This window comes from Amia ocellicauda, chromosome 10 (assembly GCF_036373705.1).
Source record: "Amia ocellicauda isolate fAmiCal2 chromosome 10, fAmiCal2.hap1, whole genome shotgun sequence".
Classification (NCBI taxonomy): Eukaryota; Metazoa; Chordata; class Actinopteri; order Amiiformes; family Amiidae; genus Amia; species Amia ocellicauda.
The window spans coordinates 23,738,804-23,755,881 of record NC_089859.1 but is presented as its reverse complement, the minus strand read 5'-3'; the positions used below and the strand labels follow the sequence as shown (position 1 = coordinate 23,755,881).

At 39.4% G+C, this 17,078-nt stretch overlaps 1 protein-coding gene across 1 annotated transcript in view; it reads left to right on the top strand.

Annotated features, from left to right (window-relative positions):
* The window catches only part of skap2 (src kinase associated phosphoprotein 2), a 58,258-nt gene extending 43,302 nt beyond the window's left edge, over nt 1-14,956 (top strand). The window contains exons 10-13 of the mRNA XM_066715630.1: nt 1,543-1,614; nt 6,559-6,671; nt 14,086-14,187; nt 14,373-14,956. Coding sequence (XP_066571727.1) covers nt 1,543-1,614; nt 6,559-6,671; nt 14,086-14,178 — 278 coding nt within the window. The 3' untranslated portion in view covers nt 14,179-14,187; nt 14,373-14,956. The remainder of the gene's footprint in view (nt 1-1,542; nt 1,615-6,558; nt 6,672-14,085; nt 14,188-14,372) is intronic.
* The last annotated feature ends 2,122 nt before the right edge of the window (nt 14,957-17,078 follow it).

Below are 17,078 nucleotides of genomic sequence, written 5' to 3'. Positions count from 1 at the left end.
TTTGTTCAGATCTGTGTGAAGAAGTGTCTCCTGTTTTCTGTCTTGAATGCCTTGAAGCCCAATTTCTATTTGTGTCCCCGGGTGCGTGTGTCCCTGCTGATCTGGGAAATGTGCTCTGTTGACCTTCATGTACAAACCATGTTGCTTCTTTTTCTTCTGTGCTGAAGTATACTTTTAAACAAGTGCAAGCAGCGCCATCTGTAAGCGTCTCTGACAAGGTTTGCTCTGTTACGTTACCAGTTTTTATCACCCTCTATACAGCCTGTGTTTGTGATGTTTGTTTTCTTTAACTCTCAAAGCTGATATATTTCCATACTCCAAACCAGAGATGAATGTGTCTCTTAAACGGGATGGATAGAGATTCTGACGTGCAGATTCCTCTGCCTGTGCATTGAAAGCCAAGCTAAATGTGCACCTCATGGTTTTAGATTAGCGGGATGGTTTTTATTCTAATAGATTTGCCTATAGTGAAGACCAATACTCATCCATCAGCATTGCCTATTAATCTCTGCACATTATGTATATGAAATGCTTTTCACTTAGGGAGTGTGCAGCAGAGATCAATGCTTATAAACATTTAATGTCATAATTGGGAATCGATTTTAGCGTAATATATCCACAAAGGCACACAGGCTTGTATTGCTACTGCTTTTCCTATGCATATGCTGCAGTGTGTACACCTCCTCCATGAGATATTTTAGATGTTTGTGCTTCATAAATATCCTGTATAAGAGCTTCATAAACAGACTCCAAATGTCCCAGATCTGCTGTTTAGTCGGTGCTACAGTTGGCCTCTTCTAATTGCTCTGTATTCCTCCTCATTGGAGTTCGTTCTGTGAGTTGTTTCTTCCCAAGTTTGACATGTGGGTTAAACTGAACTGTTGCCTGAAACTGTTCCAAACAGCAATTTCCGAAGAGCGGATAGTCTTCAGTGTCTGGACTCTTACTTGCATATGGCTTTGTAACAGTAAGTCCTCAGTAGATGAAGAGTCATTTAGACGATACTGAAATTGCATGGATTGCAAAAATATATTTTGCTCGGTGTGCAGACCTGGAGGAAATCCCCCCAGTGTGTCCGGCAAGGAGAGAGCATTGCCATTTTAAAGTTACCATGCGTGTACTGTGTTGTTTTATTGTAGTCGCATTGTAATCTATTTTAGTTCACCTATCAGTAAACCATTTTCTTTCATTAGTATTTCGATAATGACTTGTCTATTTAATGTTAATCTCATCAGCAGCTGATTTCACTTCTACAACAACTTGTGGTATTTTCATGTTACTTTCCACACCATCCTCCCGCTGTACAATTTCACATCAATCTATACATTTGTATGAGCTCAAACACAGATATGTAGTTAAAAAACCATTGAAATATCTCCGCAGCTCCAGTAAGGCCTTCCAGTATTCAAGAGATACAAACAGTGCTGCCTCATTAAAGTTTTAAATGCTCCTTAGCAGTCTTTAATGCTTGTGAACCTGTATTTTGTCAGAATTACTTGGAGCACTTCAGTGACCTGTTGTCTTTTTTCTCTTCGCCCACAGAGGAAGACATGCCTAATCCTCCAATGAAAACACCCGAGGTGATGAGCAAGCCTGTTGTTTCTGCCGTGACAGGTAATTAAAGTCTGCTCCTCTATGCGAACGGTATGCCCCTTCCCAGAAGCCATCCTGTTTGAAATCCTCTTAATCTGGGTAACTAAAAGCTTGCTTGAACTGTGTGCTTTAGTGGCAGCAGAAGGACCTCCATGTTATTTAAGATACAAAGAATCCACTTGAGAGGGCTTTACAAAGTAAGCCAATTTATACAAGATATTCCTTGCTGAATTACTTTGTAATGACTCAATTAGCTTTCATTTCTGCACAAAGGAGATTTGGCTGCATAAATTAGACAGTCATCATCGGGAAAGTGTCACCGCCAAAGGACAGTTTATAAATACAACACACAGTTGCTGTCACACCTATAAGAGTGTAATATAGACATCTTTGTATACTTTGTGGTTGAACGGAACAGACTTCTGCCATTCAGAGTCTGACAGAGGACAAGGGGATACCCAGGGGACTGGCAACGTAGACGTCTCTGAAAAGGTCAACTTGACACAGGCTCTGACAATCGACCCACCACACTGTCTGCTTTGATAAAAATCAGATAAACTTAAGACCGCTAATTGATCCGCAGCCCGTTTAAATGTTGGCCATGCATATCTTCATTGCATATGATTAGCACGGAAAGCAAATAAAGACCTAGGTGAGAAACGCAGAGGAAGAAAAAGACTGTTGACAGCAGGATAGGAATGGGAACAGGACATACATGCACAGGAAAACTTTAGAGGAAAAAAGACCCTTATCTGCTTCTGCCTGCCAATTGGCCTATGCACTAATTATCAGTGACTGAAATCCTGCGGGGCTGTGGGGGGACGCAAAATAATAACCACGTGTTTTCCAGTCCCATCCTACAATCCACCCTAGTTCTGCTGCCCGTCCGTTTCCAAGGCTGTTCAAACAACAAGGGAATGTGTTTTCGCCGGCTCAAGGACACTGGTTCTGATAAGGCATACGTTTAGCCCGAACGGAGGGAATATTAGGCTGTTATCAGGACTGGACACTTCCCCGCCGCCCCGTGTCAGCCCAGGCCGCGCTGGCCATTGTATCTGAGCTGTGCCCTGGGAGGAAGTGTAGTCTGGGCCGCCTTCCCCTCGTAGGCCCTAGATACATCACTCCCGCCGGGCTGTCAGAGAGGGTGGACACAGCCACGGCGGCCAGGAAACAGCGTTTCAGAGCCCCTTTTGCTCCAACATGTGGACAGGAAATGGAGTGCTGTGTTCAGGAAGACCCCCTGACAGGAAGTCTTAAACAGGTTGTTGTTAAGCAGGGGGTGGAGGGGTGCGGGGCTGCTGCCAGAGTTCCCTGCACAGGAAGTCTTTATTGGGCCTGCTAGCCGTGCTGCGTTCAGACGTAAATAGGGACCACTGACACAATCGAGTTGGTGTGATTTCATTTGTGCGCTCGGTTGATGGTGGTAGTTTAGGGTTGTCGTGCTTTTCAGTGTAAATGCTGCCACAGTTATTTTTAAAGATCTATAATCAGGCGTTTTAAGTTTTTTGTGTCTATTTGTGTGGCATTTGAAGCTGAATTGTTACAAGGCTGTATTACTGAAAAATATTTTGATATTCATAGAAATCATTGTTTTTATTGTGACATTGTGATTTTAAAAGCAATACAATTATATCTTCAATTAGATCTATCTACACATTTATGATGAAAAAAATCTTTATTACAAGTAGTTCAAACTTCCGGTGATTTTATATTTTATTGTCTTTTGTTTTTACTTTATAAAAGGGAAAATACTTTTTGGAATGTAGTTTCTGGGGTTTTATTTTTTATTTTTTCAGCTGTATCTTCCCTACACGGCCGTACAAGTTGTTTTAAAGATGCAGGTATCTCCAGTATTGTCTGGCAGAGTGTGGTGTTGTCTGTGGTGAGCGTTGTGAACCGGTTCATTGTGCAGCCCTGCTGTGAGTCCCTCAATGCTCCGGCGTGACTCTCGCTGCCAGCAGTAGTTGCAGTTCATCTGCCCGGAGCTAACCTTTGTCCTCCAGCAGACAGTTAACTTTGTAATACAAGAACTTTGGTTGCCATGTGGAGCGAGAGGTTGACAAGGGTATTTCTTTCTTGCTGGGCAAAACTTGACATGAACTTCTCACCTCACCCAAGAATGCCGGAATGTTTTGCAGTTTCCCCCCCCTTTAAAAGCAAGGATACATGCTAACCATATTCTAATTTCTGAAAACACTGGATATAGTTGTGATTTTCATTTTAATTCTTGGTGAATGCATGTGATTAATTTCTCTTTAATTTAAAAATTGTTTATTTTGTTAATTTGTTTAATTGGTTTTGCATGCTTTCTCTTAATGTAAAATATCTGAAGCTCTATATATAATCCCTTGTTTCAGTTGAGTCTCCATGTTTTTTGATTTGTACATTGATTTATTTATCATAAAATAGACTGAAACTTCAGATTTGTTTTGTTTTGCTTACTTATTTTTCTTCATAATTGTTTGTGCCGGCGCCTTGTGTGTAGCATTTGAAAGGATCTGCCGTTTTTAAGTCGGAGAGGGGTCACTGTGGTCCTCTGCAGAGATGCAGCTGTTTCAGGTTGTGAAAGTGCATTAGATTGGGTTGTCACTCCCTCGGTCACATTGCAACCCCGTGTTTTAGTGTCGACTCCTCTCCCATCATTAGTGGATCAGTCAGCCAAGGGCTCGTCTACCTGGAAATCTCAGAGCGGCAACAGAGCAGAGTGATGTCATTCTGTGATGTCATTCAGGGCAGCGAACTGCAAGTGAAATAATTTCCAAATTTCCCCATTGGAACCTTTAAATACTTTAACTTAAATATCAGAAGCATTTTAACACATTAATTATAAAATGGCACGACTCTTGAAAGTTGTCTTCCGCTGCACACTGATCTGTAGCGCGCACTTCCCCCCGAATGCACTGGAGGTATGCTAAGAACTGCCCATGCAATAAGTCTCTTCTCTAAAATGACCTCACAGAGAGATGAATTTGCAGGAACACTCCAAGAGAAACAGCCCCCTGGTCTCCAGCGGCCCATCTGAGGAGGGAATCGGAGATGTTCACAACGTAATGTGACAACAACAGATTTGATAGAGTGGCTCAGGTTCCAGGAATCGTGAGGACTGGCAGCTGGGCTTCCAGTTTAATGAAATTATACTGGATGTTCCTTCGGCTGCTGCAAATGTAGCTCCACTGGCGTCTTGGCTAAATTGCAACAACTGTTTTTGTAATTACACTCCTGACGAGTAGGATCTAGACAGTATTCTCTCCTGGAAAATAATCCCAACTGAGACGCATACAGTAGCTCTAGAATATGTTCCCAATGACTTCCTGTTGTTCCCATTGTACTTGTGTAACGTCATATGCAAATGAGCATGACCTCATACGATGCAAACGAAGGCCTGACCTTTCGGGTGGGAAACTGTGTGTGAACGGTCCCATCAGGGTTGTTCTGCAGTGGGGTGGAAGACTGCTGCACCAGGACTTGGGGAATAATGAATTCCTCTGAACCTGTGAGTTTATGGTGAAATGAGAAGCCCTTGGTCATTAGTGACTCGGATCACATCCACACGCCACCCTGCTCTCCACCTTCCCCTCCATGCATTCCGACCCCCCCGCTGCGTCTCTGAGCGCCAGCTGCAAACAGGGCTCCTCTGCTGCCTCCTGCTGGCCAGCCCCGAGTGAGCATCCCAGCAGCTGGTTCCTTTTCCCTTCCTAATCTGAGAGAGCAGCCACCCACAGACGCCCTATCGCCGACGGAGATGACAAGTTGCCACTCTCTCTGCAAGAGCTCCGCGCACTGACTGTCTATCCAGGCGGTTCAGGGACGAGGGCTTGCAGTGAAATATCGAAACGGGACCGGAAAGCCATAGGATGAGACTTTCAAGTAAAATACGGCAGAGTAATGCCTTTTAAAAGCAATTTAAACCCATCGAGGAGGCTATAAAACCAGGAGAAGAAAAACAATAATTTTAAAGACTCCTTTTATTTTAACAGGATGGAAAACAACATGTTTTGAAAGCTAGGACAACAAACACGCCAGCAGCTTGTGTTTAATGAATTAATACAATTATCACTTTAAATCTTCTAAATTCCATTTGTTTTTAGCCATTACTGAAGGTACCTGACATGGTTAAAACTCGGGCTGTGTGCAGTGATCTCTAGATTGAATGCTTCAGGGATGCTGTCAGCCAATGTAGAAAGTGACGCGTGGCAAACAAGTCATCAATCAGTTAATGGTGTAAGTGGCAGCAGCACAGAACACTGCAGAAACACGGAAGAGGGTGCAGGTGGAATTGGCCTCGTCTTGCAGTCCTCCCGCCTGGCTGCGTGCCTTCCCAGAACCCCCTGGGGCATGGGAGTGCCTGATCATGTCCCTGCGCTGTGGGTGACGGAGCCCCACGGCTGCGTGCGGCCAGTTCTGTTAGTTTTGTGTTTCGTAGCTCTAGACCCGTGCCCGTCTGTATCCCAGCCCGTCTCCCTGTGCTTCTCACGTGAATTTAAACTGCGGCCGATCATCTCGGAGTCGGATGAATAATTGAGAGGTTTCCTTAAGTTGAGGTCGCGAGAGCCAGCCATCCTGATCCAGCATGCAAGTCTCTTAAGTGCATTTTGTCACGGGAACACCTATTAATATAGCAGAGAACACTTCTTCATTATTTATTAGAATTGGAATAATAAGCATTTGTCGCATATTATAATACACTGAACAGGGGATTTCTTTTCTCTTTGAAGGTTTCTTTTGTCATCTCATTTCCTAATGCAATAAACTGAGGTTTTAAACAAAAGACTTATTTAGTACAATTACCCTTCATTCCAAATCCTATATTTGTATCCACTGTGGGTATTTATATATTTTACTTTAAATGAAAATACATGAACAAAAAGAGGGCTGGAATCATGTAAGATGTAACTGCTTTGAGAGTAGTGTTCCAGGGTTCCATGCACACATTTATTATTATATCGTCCTGTTTTTTCTCTCCAGTTAATAAAAGCACGGACTATAAGAACTTCTACCAAGGCCTGTGGGACTGCACTGGGGACCTTCCAGACGAGCTGACCTTCAAACGTGGGGACGCAGTCTACATCCTCAGCAAGGTAAACTGTTGACACGGATTAAACCGGCTTGGCGGTGGCTCGTGTAGAAGACAGAGCTGAGTCAGATGGTTACTAGGAAGTTTGTTTTACCTACAGATGCTTCTATTCAACAAAAAAACTCTAACAAACCTTTACTGTGCATGAAATCAGCAGTTTGTCAGTGTTGAAATCTGGGAACAGCCCCTTCACTTCACATTTGAATGCTCCGGCGTGTGGCCCAGATAAGCGGACTTCTGCGGACACACCAGGTTTGTCTTTGACTGTAACCTCACGGCCGGTAAAATAGACGCAACGTTGTGTGGGGAATGTAATACAGCAAACGCACACGATACAAAAACCGGAGAGGCGCTGGAAATGTTTCTGACGTGCTTTATTGCCTCTGCACTGATCTGTGTGTGTAATTTTCGAGGAGGGGGGATGTGTGATTAGAGTCATTCAACTAGCAGGTAGATATTACAGTTTATTGCCTTTGTGTGTAATTTTATTGGGGAGGGGGATGTTTGTTTTATTTTAATGTTTGGTTTGGTTTTCGCTTGGGTGAAAAGGTACGATTGCTCCAGCTTCATTTGAATAATAATAATGAAACCAAACGGGGGGAAACAAAATGCAAATGCTGTTCTCCGATGACTATGAAAATGCAAAAGCCGGTACCGGAGATTTATGTCGGGCCATGATCTTAAGTACACCTAATTGTTATAAATTGATACTTTGCCCACTGCGATTGTTTATTGGCATTCCTTCAATTGTGGTTCTTCTCAGATACCGGGCAATATAGAATGTTAGAAACACTACATTTAGCTACCTCAGAAAATTAGATTATCGTTTGACACAACCCAACTATTATCTCAAACTCAGTTTTGCCGTGAACTCTTCACCTCAGCTCAATCTGCTGCACTGTCATTGCCTCGCATTATCGCTGTGGGACTCGCGAACAATGGAGGAGCATTTGCGCGTTTCACATTCAACTGCGCCATCTTGTGGCGGACGAGGGAAGTGGTCAGGTCGAGCTTATTATAAAACCGCAATTTCTGTTCTTTATAATGATCCGTTTTTAATCCTCTGACTTCTATCACCCGTTTGGGACGTTTTTATGTTTGAAATGACTCGTTCATTTTGACTATTTCTATTTTTCTAACCCAAAACCAATAGCTATAAACATTGCCGTATTTTTTCGTTTAGTAACATTACATTTGGCAAATCACTCTTTTTGGCAGCTCCAAATAATTCAAATGTGAGAATATGATTTTGTTTGTATTTTTAAGTATTCAGAGATTGTGAGCATGCAATGTGTTTGTGACAACAACAGAAGCATGTATGGATCATGCAATACTATCTTTTTCAGTGTTTTTTTGTTTTTTATTATTTTTTCTAATACGTTTTTGTGTTCTGGGCCGTTTAAGCATAATAAGCAATTCTGCAGAACTTTACAGCTTGCACCTTTTAAAGGAGATGTATTCACGAGGTTTACCACCAACTGCGCGGCCTACAGCAGCGCCAGAGTCTGATGATGTGTAACTATAAACTAAACAGGACACATGTGAGAGTGATCGAGGCGAGGTGAACGTGTTTCGGCTCGTGCGGGACAGGTTTGTGGTGAAAGATGACCTTTTTTTCAACAGCGCGTCCACAGAACAACCAGGAATCACAAATGTGCTTCATGTTCTGACTTCATTCAGTAAGTTTCACTGCGTCCGACAGGGTTTAATGAACATTCATTTGATATAGACCGCTCATTTTCTATAGTACTTAAAACAAGAAATGCTTTATTGATTTGCTCCTCTTTAAATGCATGTTATTTATCCCATTTCGCTGCCCCCACTTATCATATTCTCATTACTTTAGTCTTTTTTTGTTTTACAATCTGTCAGCTTTTCAACTTTCTCTAATAAACATCTGGTTTTGACTTTTCCAACAAAAAATAATACTGCAGCTTCAAACACAAGTAATAATGCTTATTTTAATAAGATGGATCATTCATTAAGACAAATCAAGTTTCTACGCACGTACAACAGATTGTCAGGATCCAGAAATGACCGTCTAATTGAAGTGCTTTTTTAGATTAATTTTAATTTAGGAAAATAAATTCGCTCAAATGCTCTGGTCTTTAAAAATCAGAAAAAAGATGTTCAATGATAATAAGCTTACTTAATGGAATTCAGCGCTTAATTTGGGCTCTTAATTTACCCCGAAGACTGAAAATAGTCCAATTTGGACTAGTGCACAGTTCAGTCCGAGTTCAGAGATTGAGCAGTTGATTGTGTTTAAGAGACTGCAGTCGTGGAATAAATCTCGAGTCATTCAGGAGCAGAGGGGTGCCATGAGCGATGAGGGTGCAAACTGGGATGCTATAGCACTCGAGATCTATGCCAGTCGACTTGACTTATAAATAAGGAGGCAGAGACGTAGCTACACTTGCACGATGCAGCAGTATTTGTAGTATAATAAAGGAAATTGATCCATTTAAAAAACATCTTTTGTACTGCTGTGTTGTCAGCTGTATCCTGCCGTGTATTATGTTAATGTCACTGAGTGTTTGAAGTTATGATATGTGCCTGTTTGCCAGTAATATGTACTTAAAATGAGTCATTCCTATTTGATATGAGAATTTCAATCTATTCCCGTAACAATCTCTGTTATTTACAGTTATGTAAAGCAAACATTTAACATCTGCGGTTTCATCTCTTTAATATGCCTATATGAAGTGCATGCAGTGTATTTATTATTTCTGGTTTTTGTACTTCCTTACCTAGGCGTTTGGTATTCTTGCTGTTTGCTGAAGGTGGTAGCAAGCAATTGTACATCAGTCAGTGTCCTGATACCCTTTAATTCACTAATTGTGCTTAATCAAATACAGAGGACGCACAAAAGAAACAATGCTTCTGTTTCAATTATTAAACTGCATATGTACCTCGCTGTGCGTTTCCTTGGCTGGTGATTATCCTGTTCCTCCCCCTGGTGTCCGATATCGCAGATGCACTCGTGACCGTGTCAGTGTTTCCTGCTGAATTTAGTGTTTGGTTATTATTCAATGGCTTCTATAAATGCGACCGAAAACATAATTAATTGTATGCAATTTGAGTGTTTTTAATGTTGTTGTGGTTTTCTAAATTCACATTTCACCGGTACTTTTGTCACTGGACTATTTTGTAACTCTGTGTTTTGTGATTGTTTTCTCTGGTCAGATTCGATGGAACGGTCTTGTTTTGCTTTATTTTGTAGTAGGAGGGGGGGGTTTGTTGTGGTTGTTGTTTTTCCAGCCATGAACCTTCAGTTTTCCCTGGCGATCGCTTAGTGTCGTCTTCATCCTCTCTTACTGGAATGGAGAATTAACTCGCCTCTCTTACTCTAGGAGGGCAGGCGTGACATTCAGATTAGGCCGAGCGATTGCTGCGGTGATTCTGTGAGGCGATGGAAACTGGTCCGGGGGTCTGGTCCCTCACTGGCAGACTGGAGGGTCTGTGTTCACTTCCTGCAGCCGTCTCATTAGGCCGTCCCGAGAACATTTAAAAACCGCTCAGACAAGGTGTGAAAAGTATGAATACGCCATTCCCGTTACCGTCTCTTAATTTCCCTCGACGTCACGCTGGGGTCTCTGACAACTTCACTTTTAATTTGGACAAATTAGGTGTGTTAATTTCTCGTTTCTGGAGCTCGGCCGCCGCTCTGCTTTCCTTCACAGCTCGCACTTCCTGTTTCCCTCTGAAGTCCCTCTTCAAAGACCTCGCCCCCCCACCCCCCCACTTGAAAGACGCCTTTCATGCTGTTGGCACTTGATTTAACGTGTCAGTGCTACACAATATTTTACAATGTTTAATTATATTTAATTACATTTTGATGGTGTACACTGGCAGTGTGTTTGTTGCTGCTGATCCACATTAAGTCCAAAACTAAGTTGACACATTTACTCAGTCACACATTGTTTAGCTTTTTTCTTTTTTCAGTATTTTAATTTGAAGTCATTATGCATTTACATAAAGTTCAAAAAGTGTGACAGTTAAAACTTAACTAATTTTCCTTATTACTTTTCAGGGGTTTTTAATTACTAAAAATGTCTCTATGCAGGACTGTAAATTGACAACCATGTTTATTTGTTGTTGTTTTCCCAGAATGCAACACTCAACATGAGGTAAATGTAATTCAGTTTTACAGCAGTCTACCTCAAACATCTACATTTGTAAAAACATACTTAAGTATATTTTATTTCCTTTTTACTTATCCTTATCCATGCAGTTGTAAATGTAAAATGAGTCTCTCTTTCAGTTAAAATGTTCTAATGATATGATCCCTTTTCCAGAGGTCTGAAAACCTAGACCCATAATTGGTAACACACACATGCCAAGCAAGTCGATGGGTGGAATAATAATTAATCTGGCAAATATATTTAATTAAATATGCACAACACAGAAGGCAGCATTACTTTATGGTGCTATGAGAGAATACATAAGGGCAGGGTGTTTATTTGTATTTTTTTTCTCTTTTGACCCTATTATTTGCAAACTTTTTTTGTATATATGTTGAATGTTGATAACTGTGCAGCAGTTCTATAGTTAATCAGCAGTTGCCAAAAGCACACACTCACTGAACAAACAGATAAACAAAAAGTGTTTGTGTAGGATTCTTAAATGTGCCACTTATCCGTACTTTCTTTGAATCCGTTAATTTTATGAACTGTGTCAAAGATGTACACATTTCAAATGAATATTTAGTGAGGAAGTTATTGCTTCTGCAGGCTCCTATGTTGTTGTTTTTAGTCTTTCACAATGGGGGTGATTGTTGCTAAATTTCCATCATGTTGGACAGCAAACAATACCAGCTCTTTGTGTGTGTGTGTGTGTGTGTGTGCATTCTCTGTATAGAAGAGGGAGTGGTTTCTGAGTTATAATAACCTTAACCTCGTCAGATACAAGTTACAGGCCTCGCTGCCAAAAATAACCCAATAACCACATCATGTATCCATACGCAGAGCATGATTAATAGAAAATAACAACATATCCTGCGAAGGGATGTAATATGTCTGAGAAATTGACTAGAACAATTTCCTCTAGATTAAAGGCCTCTATATTATTGTATCAATGCTACTGATGTAATTGTTTCACTCTAGTGTTTTGGTAGATATTACCAGGGATGTTGATTTCTGAGAGATACCAGATGGCTGATGCAGAACTGTGTTGCTACACAATGCAAGGCTGTAAATAGAAATGGTGCATCTTCTTATTTTCATTTAAAAAAGGGTTAAATAGAGTTTCAAGGTATTTCACTTTCAACAGTTTGTATAGAGTATTAATCACGAACACCATCAAGAAAGGTTATACAGTAAATGCAACATATGCCTAAAGGATAAAGACTTCAGGTTTCAATTTTAAATTTTAAATTTCTGTACGAGTATTAACTTATATTTGATTTTACAATTGTTTATGTTGATCTAAGAAGGTTTCAAAATGATAGCGAGAATTGCAATTTTTCTGAAATCGCTTTAACTTGCCGTCTTTCAGCAATGGCTTTCAGAACCTGTGTCTATTAGGTCATTTTCCTCAGATTTGGCTATTAATCTGTCCTTTAGAAAAGAAGTTGCATTTTTAAGAAAATCGATATGTACTGGATCTCACAGCCCAACAAAGGCAAAAGGATTTACTTGTTGTTCTAAAGCCAAAAGACAAGCATTACAATAAAACAAAATGAAATACAAATTGAAAACAGACACCGAATGGGTCTGCAATATATTAAGAGCTTCATACTTGGTCGTCGGCCAAACCATCTCAGTATTTACTATTTTAAAATTTCTGCAGTGGAGTGTAATTGGTTTAATTTGAATTCATGTTGCTCCTGAGACCCGCGGAAAGAATAGCAATGACAAAGCCAAAGGTTCAGTGTGGTAACTCTGTCTTCAGTGCCTGTCCAACGATTTCAAAGGAGCCATTAATTTAGCTATCGGCTCTGCCTTGGACAAACGGAGCGTCTCTCCCTGCGCTTAACTCGATGCTGCTGCGCTCGTCTGAACGTTGATATCGAGGGTGTTGGGATGTTCTTGGTTTGCGAAACATCACATTTGAATGCCCGTGCGTTGCAGTTCATTTGCCGATCATTCCTTTTTAATTATAATTATTTTCTGTGCTTTGTGTCTTCTCCCTACTATATGCTTCTGTCGTCTGAATTATACATAAGTGTGTGTGTGTGTGTGTGTGTGTGTATACATATATATGTCTCATCAAAGTACCTAACTTTCTAGCTAGACTGGAGACCCTCTGTGAACTTTTTCCTTGGGAGAGGTTTTTAATGAGTCCTCTCTCCTCGGCATATATCACCCTCCTGTCACGTCAGTCCCTCTGAGCGCTGTGGTCAAAACAGTCATGAGATTATTTCTTTTCGGTATACCAACGTTAAATTAATTATAAAAATAATCATTCTTAATCCTCATTTTCCCCAAAGGTAGCTTTGATGTGCAGCATTTGTTCTTGCATTTTGAGGCTTTAAAGTGAATGAAAGTATTTTTTGGTAAACGTTTCACAACATTGCATTCTTTATCTTTCTTCAAATCTGCTTTTTTTTGTTGCTACATCATTTATAGCCATTTCTTGCTTTAGTTTGAAAGATTTATGCATGATTTATCTTACCACTATAAGCATTAAATAAGGAGCAGGGTTAACTTCAGGCGCATCTTGGCATATAGTAGCTAAGTAATCTGTTCTTCATTATGGTTTTGCTCATATTGACCTTGAGAGGATCTTTGTTACACTGACAAACAGATGTTCTTCATTTCCACGATATCTGCAGCCCTGCAGACTGCTTCATCCCATTATATTTTATAGTATCTGAACACGGAACAAGTTTGAATGTATTTATTCTTAGTGTGCGGAGTCTCTGTCGGAGATTCATACGAATAGGAATCTGTTTTGAGATAAGATAAGACAAAACATGCTGCAGGAAGGCTGTTATTGGAGGCTTGATATTTATTTTACTTTTTCTTGGTGATTGGATAATGATCAAGTTTTCCAGCAGCTTGGAACACAGCTGGTCCTTGAACAGTCTCATAAAACGAAAAAAAAAAAATGCGTTGGGTGCATTCCAGTTTGTTTTGGTTGGAGGGGAAAACAACTTGTTCAGGCTGATTCTTCTGTTTGCTAATTCTGTCTGCAGCGGTTCAGTGTGGTCCTTATTTTGTAGAAATTAATGTATAATCCCATGAACTGGTAAAGCTCTGTTAATGTAACAGATGAAATACTTCTGAAACTATTTTTATGTGCAGTAACAGTCTTAACTTCTGTTTGTTGTGGTGGCAACATGTTGGTGGCTTTGCTGTGATAAAGAATGAAGTTGTTTTTCTATTTAATTATTTTATTCTGCTTGCCTGTTGATTTTCAGTGATTTCTGACATGATTTCTGATTTATTGAAACTCTTTATTCATTCTTCATTCAGGAATACCAGAATTTTGGCTGGTGGGTTGGAGAACTAAAGGGGACGATTGGCATAGTGCCTAAAGCATACTTAACGGAGATGTATGACATATAAGATGCCCATGTGAGTAACTATTTAAGTATATTTTAGTACTATCACAAGCTGTTTGTTCTGGGAGGTTGTGGCCGTATCATGTTAATGCCAAGTGTTTAGGTTGTGATGTCTACCTACATGTTTGTAATTACCTGTTAGTTTCAATCTATACTAATATTGTTATTGCTGCTGCTAATTATGACTGTATTTATCAGACTGTCATCCATCCCCGGTGTCTTTGAACCATCTGCAGCTGAATGGATCCCTGTGCTGGAAGCTGGGATTGAGACCTGTGCTTTCTGATGCATTAATGTCTGTCAGTATGTTTGTTTGCGTTAATTAATGGTACAGTGCTAACTTAACTCTCTGTGTCTTACTCAGACTGCAAAAAATACCTTCCACAACCAGGAGACAGTGTACAATTCTAGCAGTAAATTGCGTGATGAAACTAATCCAAATTGACAACGTTCATGTCTAAAAGTGCCTCCAAATACGTCTGTGTTGATGTGACCACTCTGCATTAAAATACCTTTAAAAATATCGTATGGGTGTCAGTCGTCTGCAATCAAATGAGTGTTCTTGGGACACCAAGCTAAAAGCGGTTTGGTTTTTAAATGTTTGCATTGTAGATAATGAATTGTTATTTATGTTTTTAATTAGCGTTGCATTATGTAGTGCAATAATGTTTTTTTAATATATATATATATATAAAGCTAATGAGTGACATGTTGGCAGCTTCTGTTTGCTTCCTGATTTTTAATTTTATTTATTTTTTAACAATAAATTCAACTGAAAGGAACCTTTGTGTTTGTGTCTGTACATGAATTTACACTGTGAGTCATTGTGAGTTCTGGAGATGACCGCTAGATGGCAGCAGAGACCTGGCACACGTTCTCTGTATTGCTCCTCAAGCCAGGAGAGGGGGTTTCAATAAGACAACATAAAGCAGGAGCTCAATTTCATTTTAATGTTTTTCTTATGATTAAACAAGACAGTTGAGTCACTGTTCAGCTATTCATTTCGCAGCTCGTAGACGGTATTATATATGTGGAAAATATCTCTAGTTTAAAGGGAACCCCAGATTATAATGTCCAATTTTCTCAGTAAATTATTATGGTATTATTATTGCTGTCATTATATTATTATTGATATAATTTTATATGAATCCATATGATTGATCATTAAAAACAATAATAAAAACAATTTATCATTTTCTTTAGCTATTAAACAAAGCGATTAATGTCAGAAAATGCAATAAATAGGAACTTACTTGTAACACTAAGAGCAGATTAATCAAAGGGGACCTTTTTCCACATAAACTGTCGCATATCAATATATTGAGAATCCAGTGTATTGATACAAGACCCCGATTTCAGTCAGTTAAATGAGTAACACGGTGACACACTCCTTTGCATGAATCTAGCATGACATTTATTTTGTGCAGAAGAGCTTTCGAGTTCCCAGTGTTATTAAACGGAGTGATAGAATTGCATATTGGGAGCGTATGACTGTATTTCATTTTATTCTTTACAGTTCTTTGATTGCACACTCAATATTACCCGGCTAATTTATGAACTATTTAATTCCATTAGCTGGTGTATAATTGTATGCATAATAATTTATGCATATTTCCCGACCGCGCAAGCAACCTAAACGGCAACTATATTATAAAGATTAAATTTGATGGTCATGTGGTATTAAAATAATAAATTGAAATTAAAATGAAATATATATCTTATCAGCCTCGGTCTCGGGGAACATGGCATTGTTAATGTTTTTGTTTATTGCGTAATGAATCCTTTTATTTCTTTGACATAAATCTCTGTCTTCTTTCCTTTACTGTGTCTTAAGGAATGATTGTAGAGATCATTATAATGGAATAAACGCAATAATGAATAGCTTTCCACCTTGTTATTTTTGTGTACCCGGAATCTGTCAGTAAATCTTGTAATAATGTTCCACCCTGCAAATTTTTAAGGTTCAAATAAAGTTTAATTGTTTGCAAACTGTTCAAATGCTAATAATTCAACAGCCCGCTGTGTAACTAATGAAATTACTTTGTTATGATTAATTTGAAAAATAGAGAGTTGATTGTAGTAATTAAACAAAACAAGGTGAAGTAAATGATTCTAATGCCATCTGGCCCCTAAACTGAACCAGAATAAATTAAATGGTCCCATCAAGTAAATTTATTTAGGGAAATAAAGATATTGTAATGGTATCATTGGGGGAATTGTGACAGTATAGCGAATAATCTGTGGATTTTCCTGGGGAGTGCTTAGCTGTGGATTTTGTGTTTGTTTGTTTTTAGGTTGCATCTTTGTGTTTGTGTTTCATTGATCTTTTGAATGGAGTGTGTAAGTAGAAAAAAATACACACTGCAGGTTATCATTTCAATGAAGTGCATTTGTTTTCTGCAGTGCTTTTCTTCCCAGGAATTCACATGAATTTGTTTCTCTCTCTTCATGCAACAGAACATTTATTGCATAAATTGTCCAATCAAATTAGTTTTTCCTAATTTGTAAAGCAGCAATACAGTAATAGTAGTTAACTGCATATTTAGCAGCATATGCACTTAATTAGACCCACACAAAACAAAAATGAAAAAGTAAAATATGTGAAACAGTATTACGCTTGTGGAAAAGATGAATCATACCATTCAACCAGCTCTCGAAAATATGAAAGACTGACTGAATGAGGCTTTAGTGATAGAAATACGGCCTTCAAAATGTATTCACATGTGATCCCACCCCGGCGCAGAATGGGTTAAATGCAAATTCTCAAACAAAATTGGCAACATAATGTGGCACAATATTTTGAAATGAAGTGTAACATATTTAGCCGAAAATAAATTTAGCTTCATAACAGCGTGTTACACATTCAATCAGTTTTCATGTATTTTTTTCAGAACTCTTCATCAT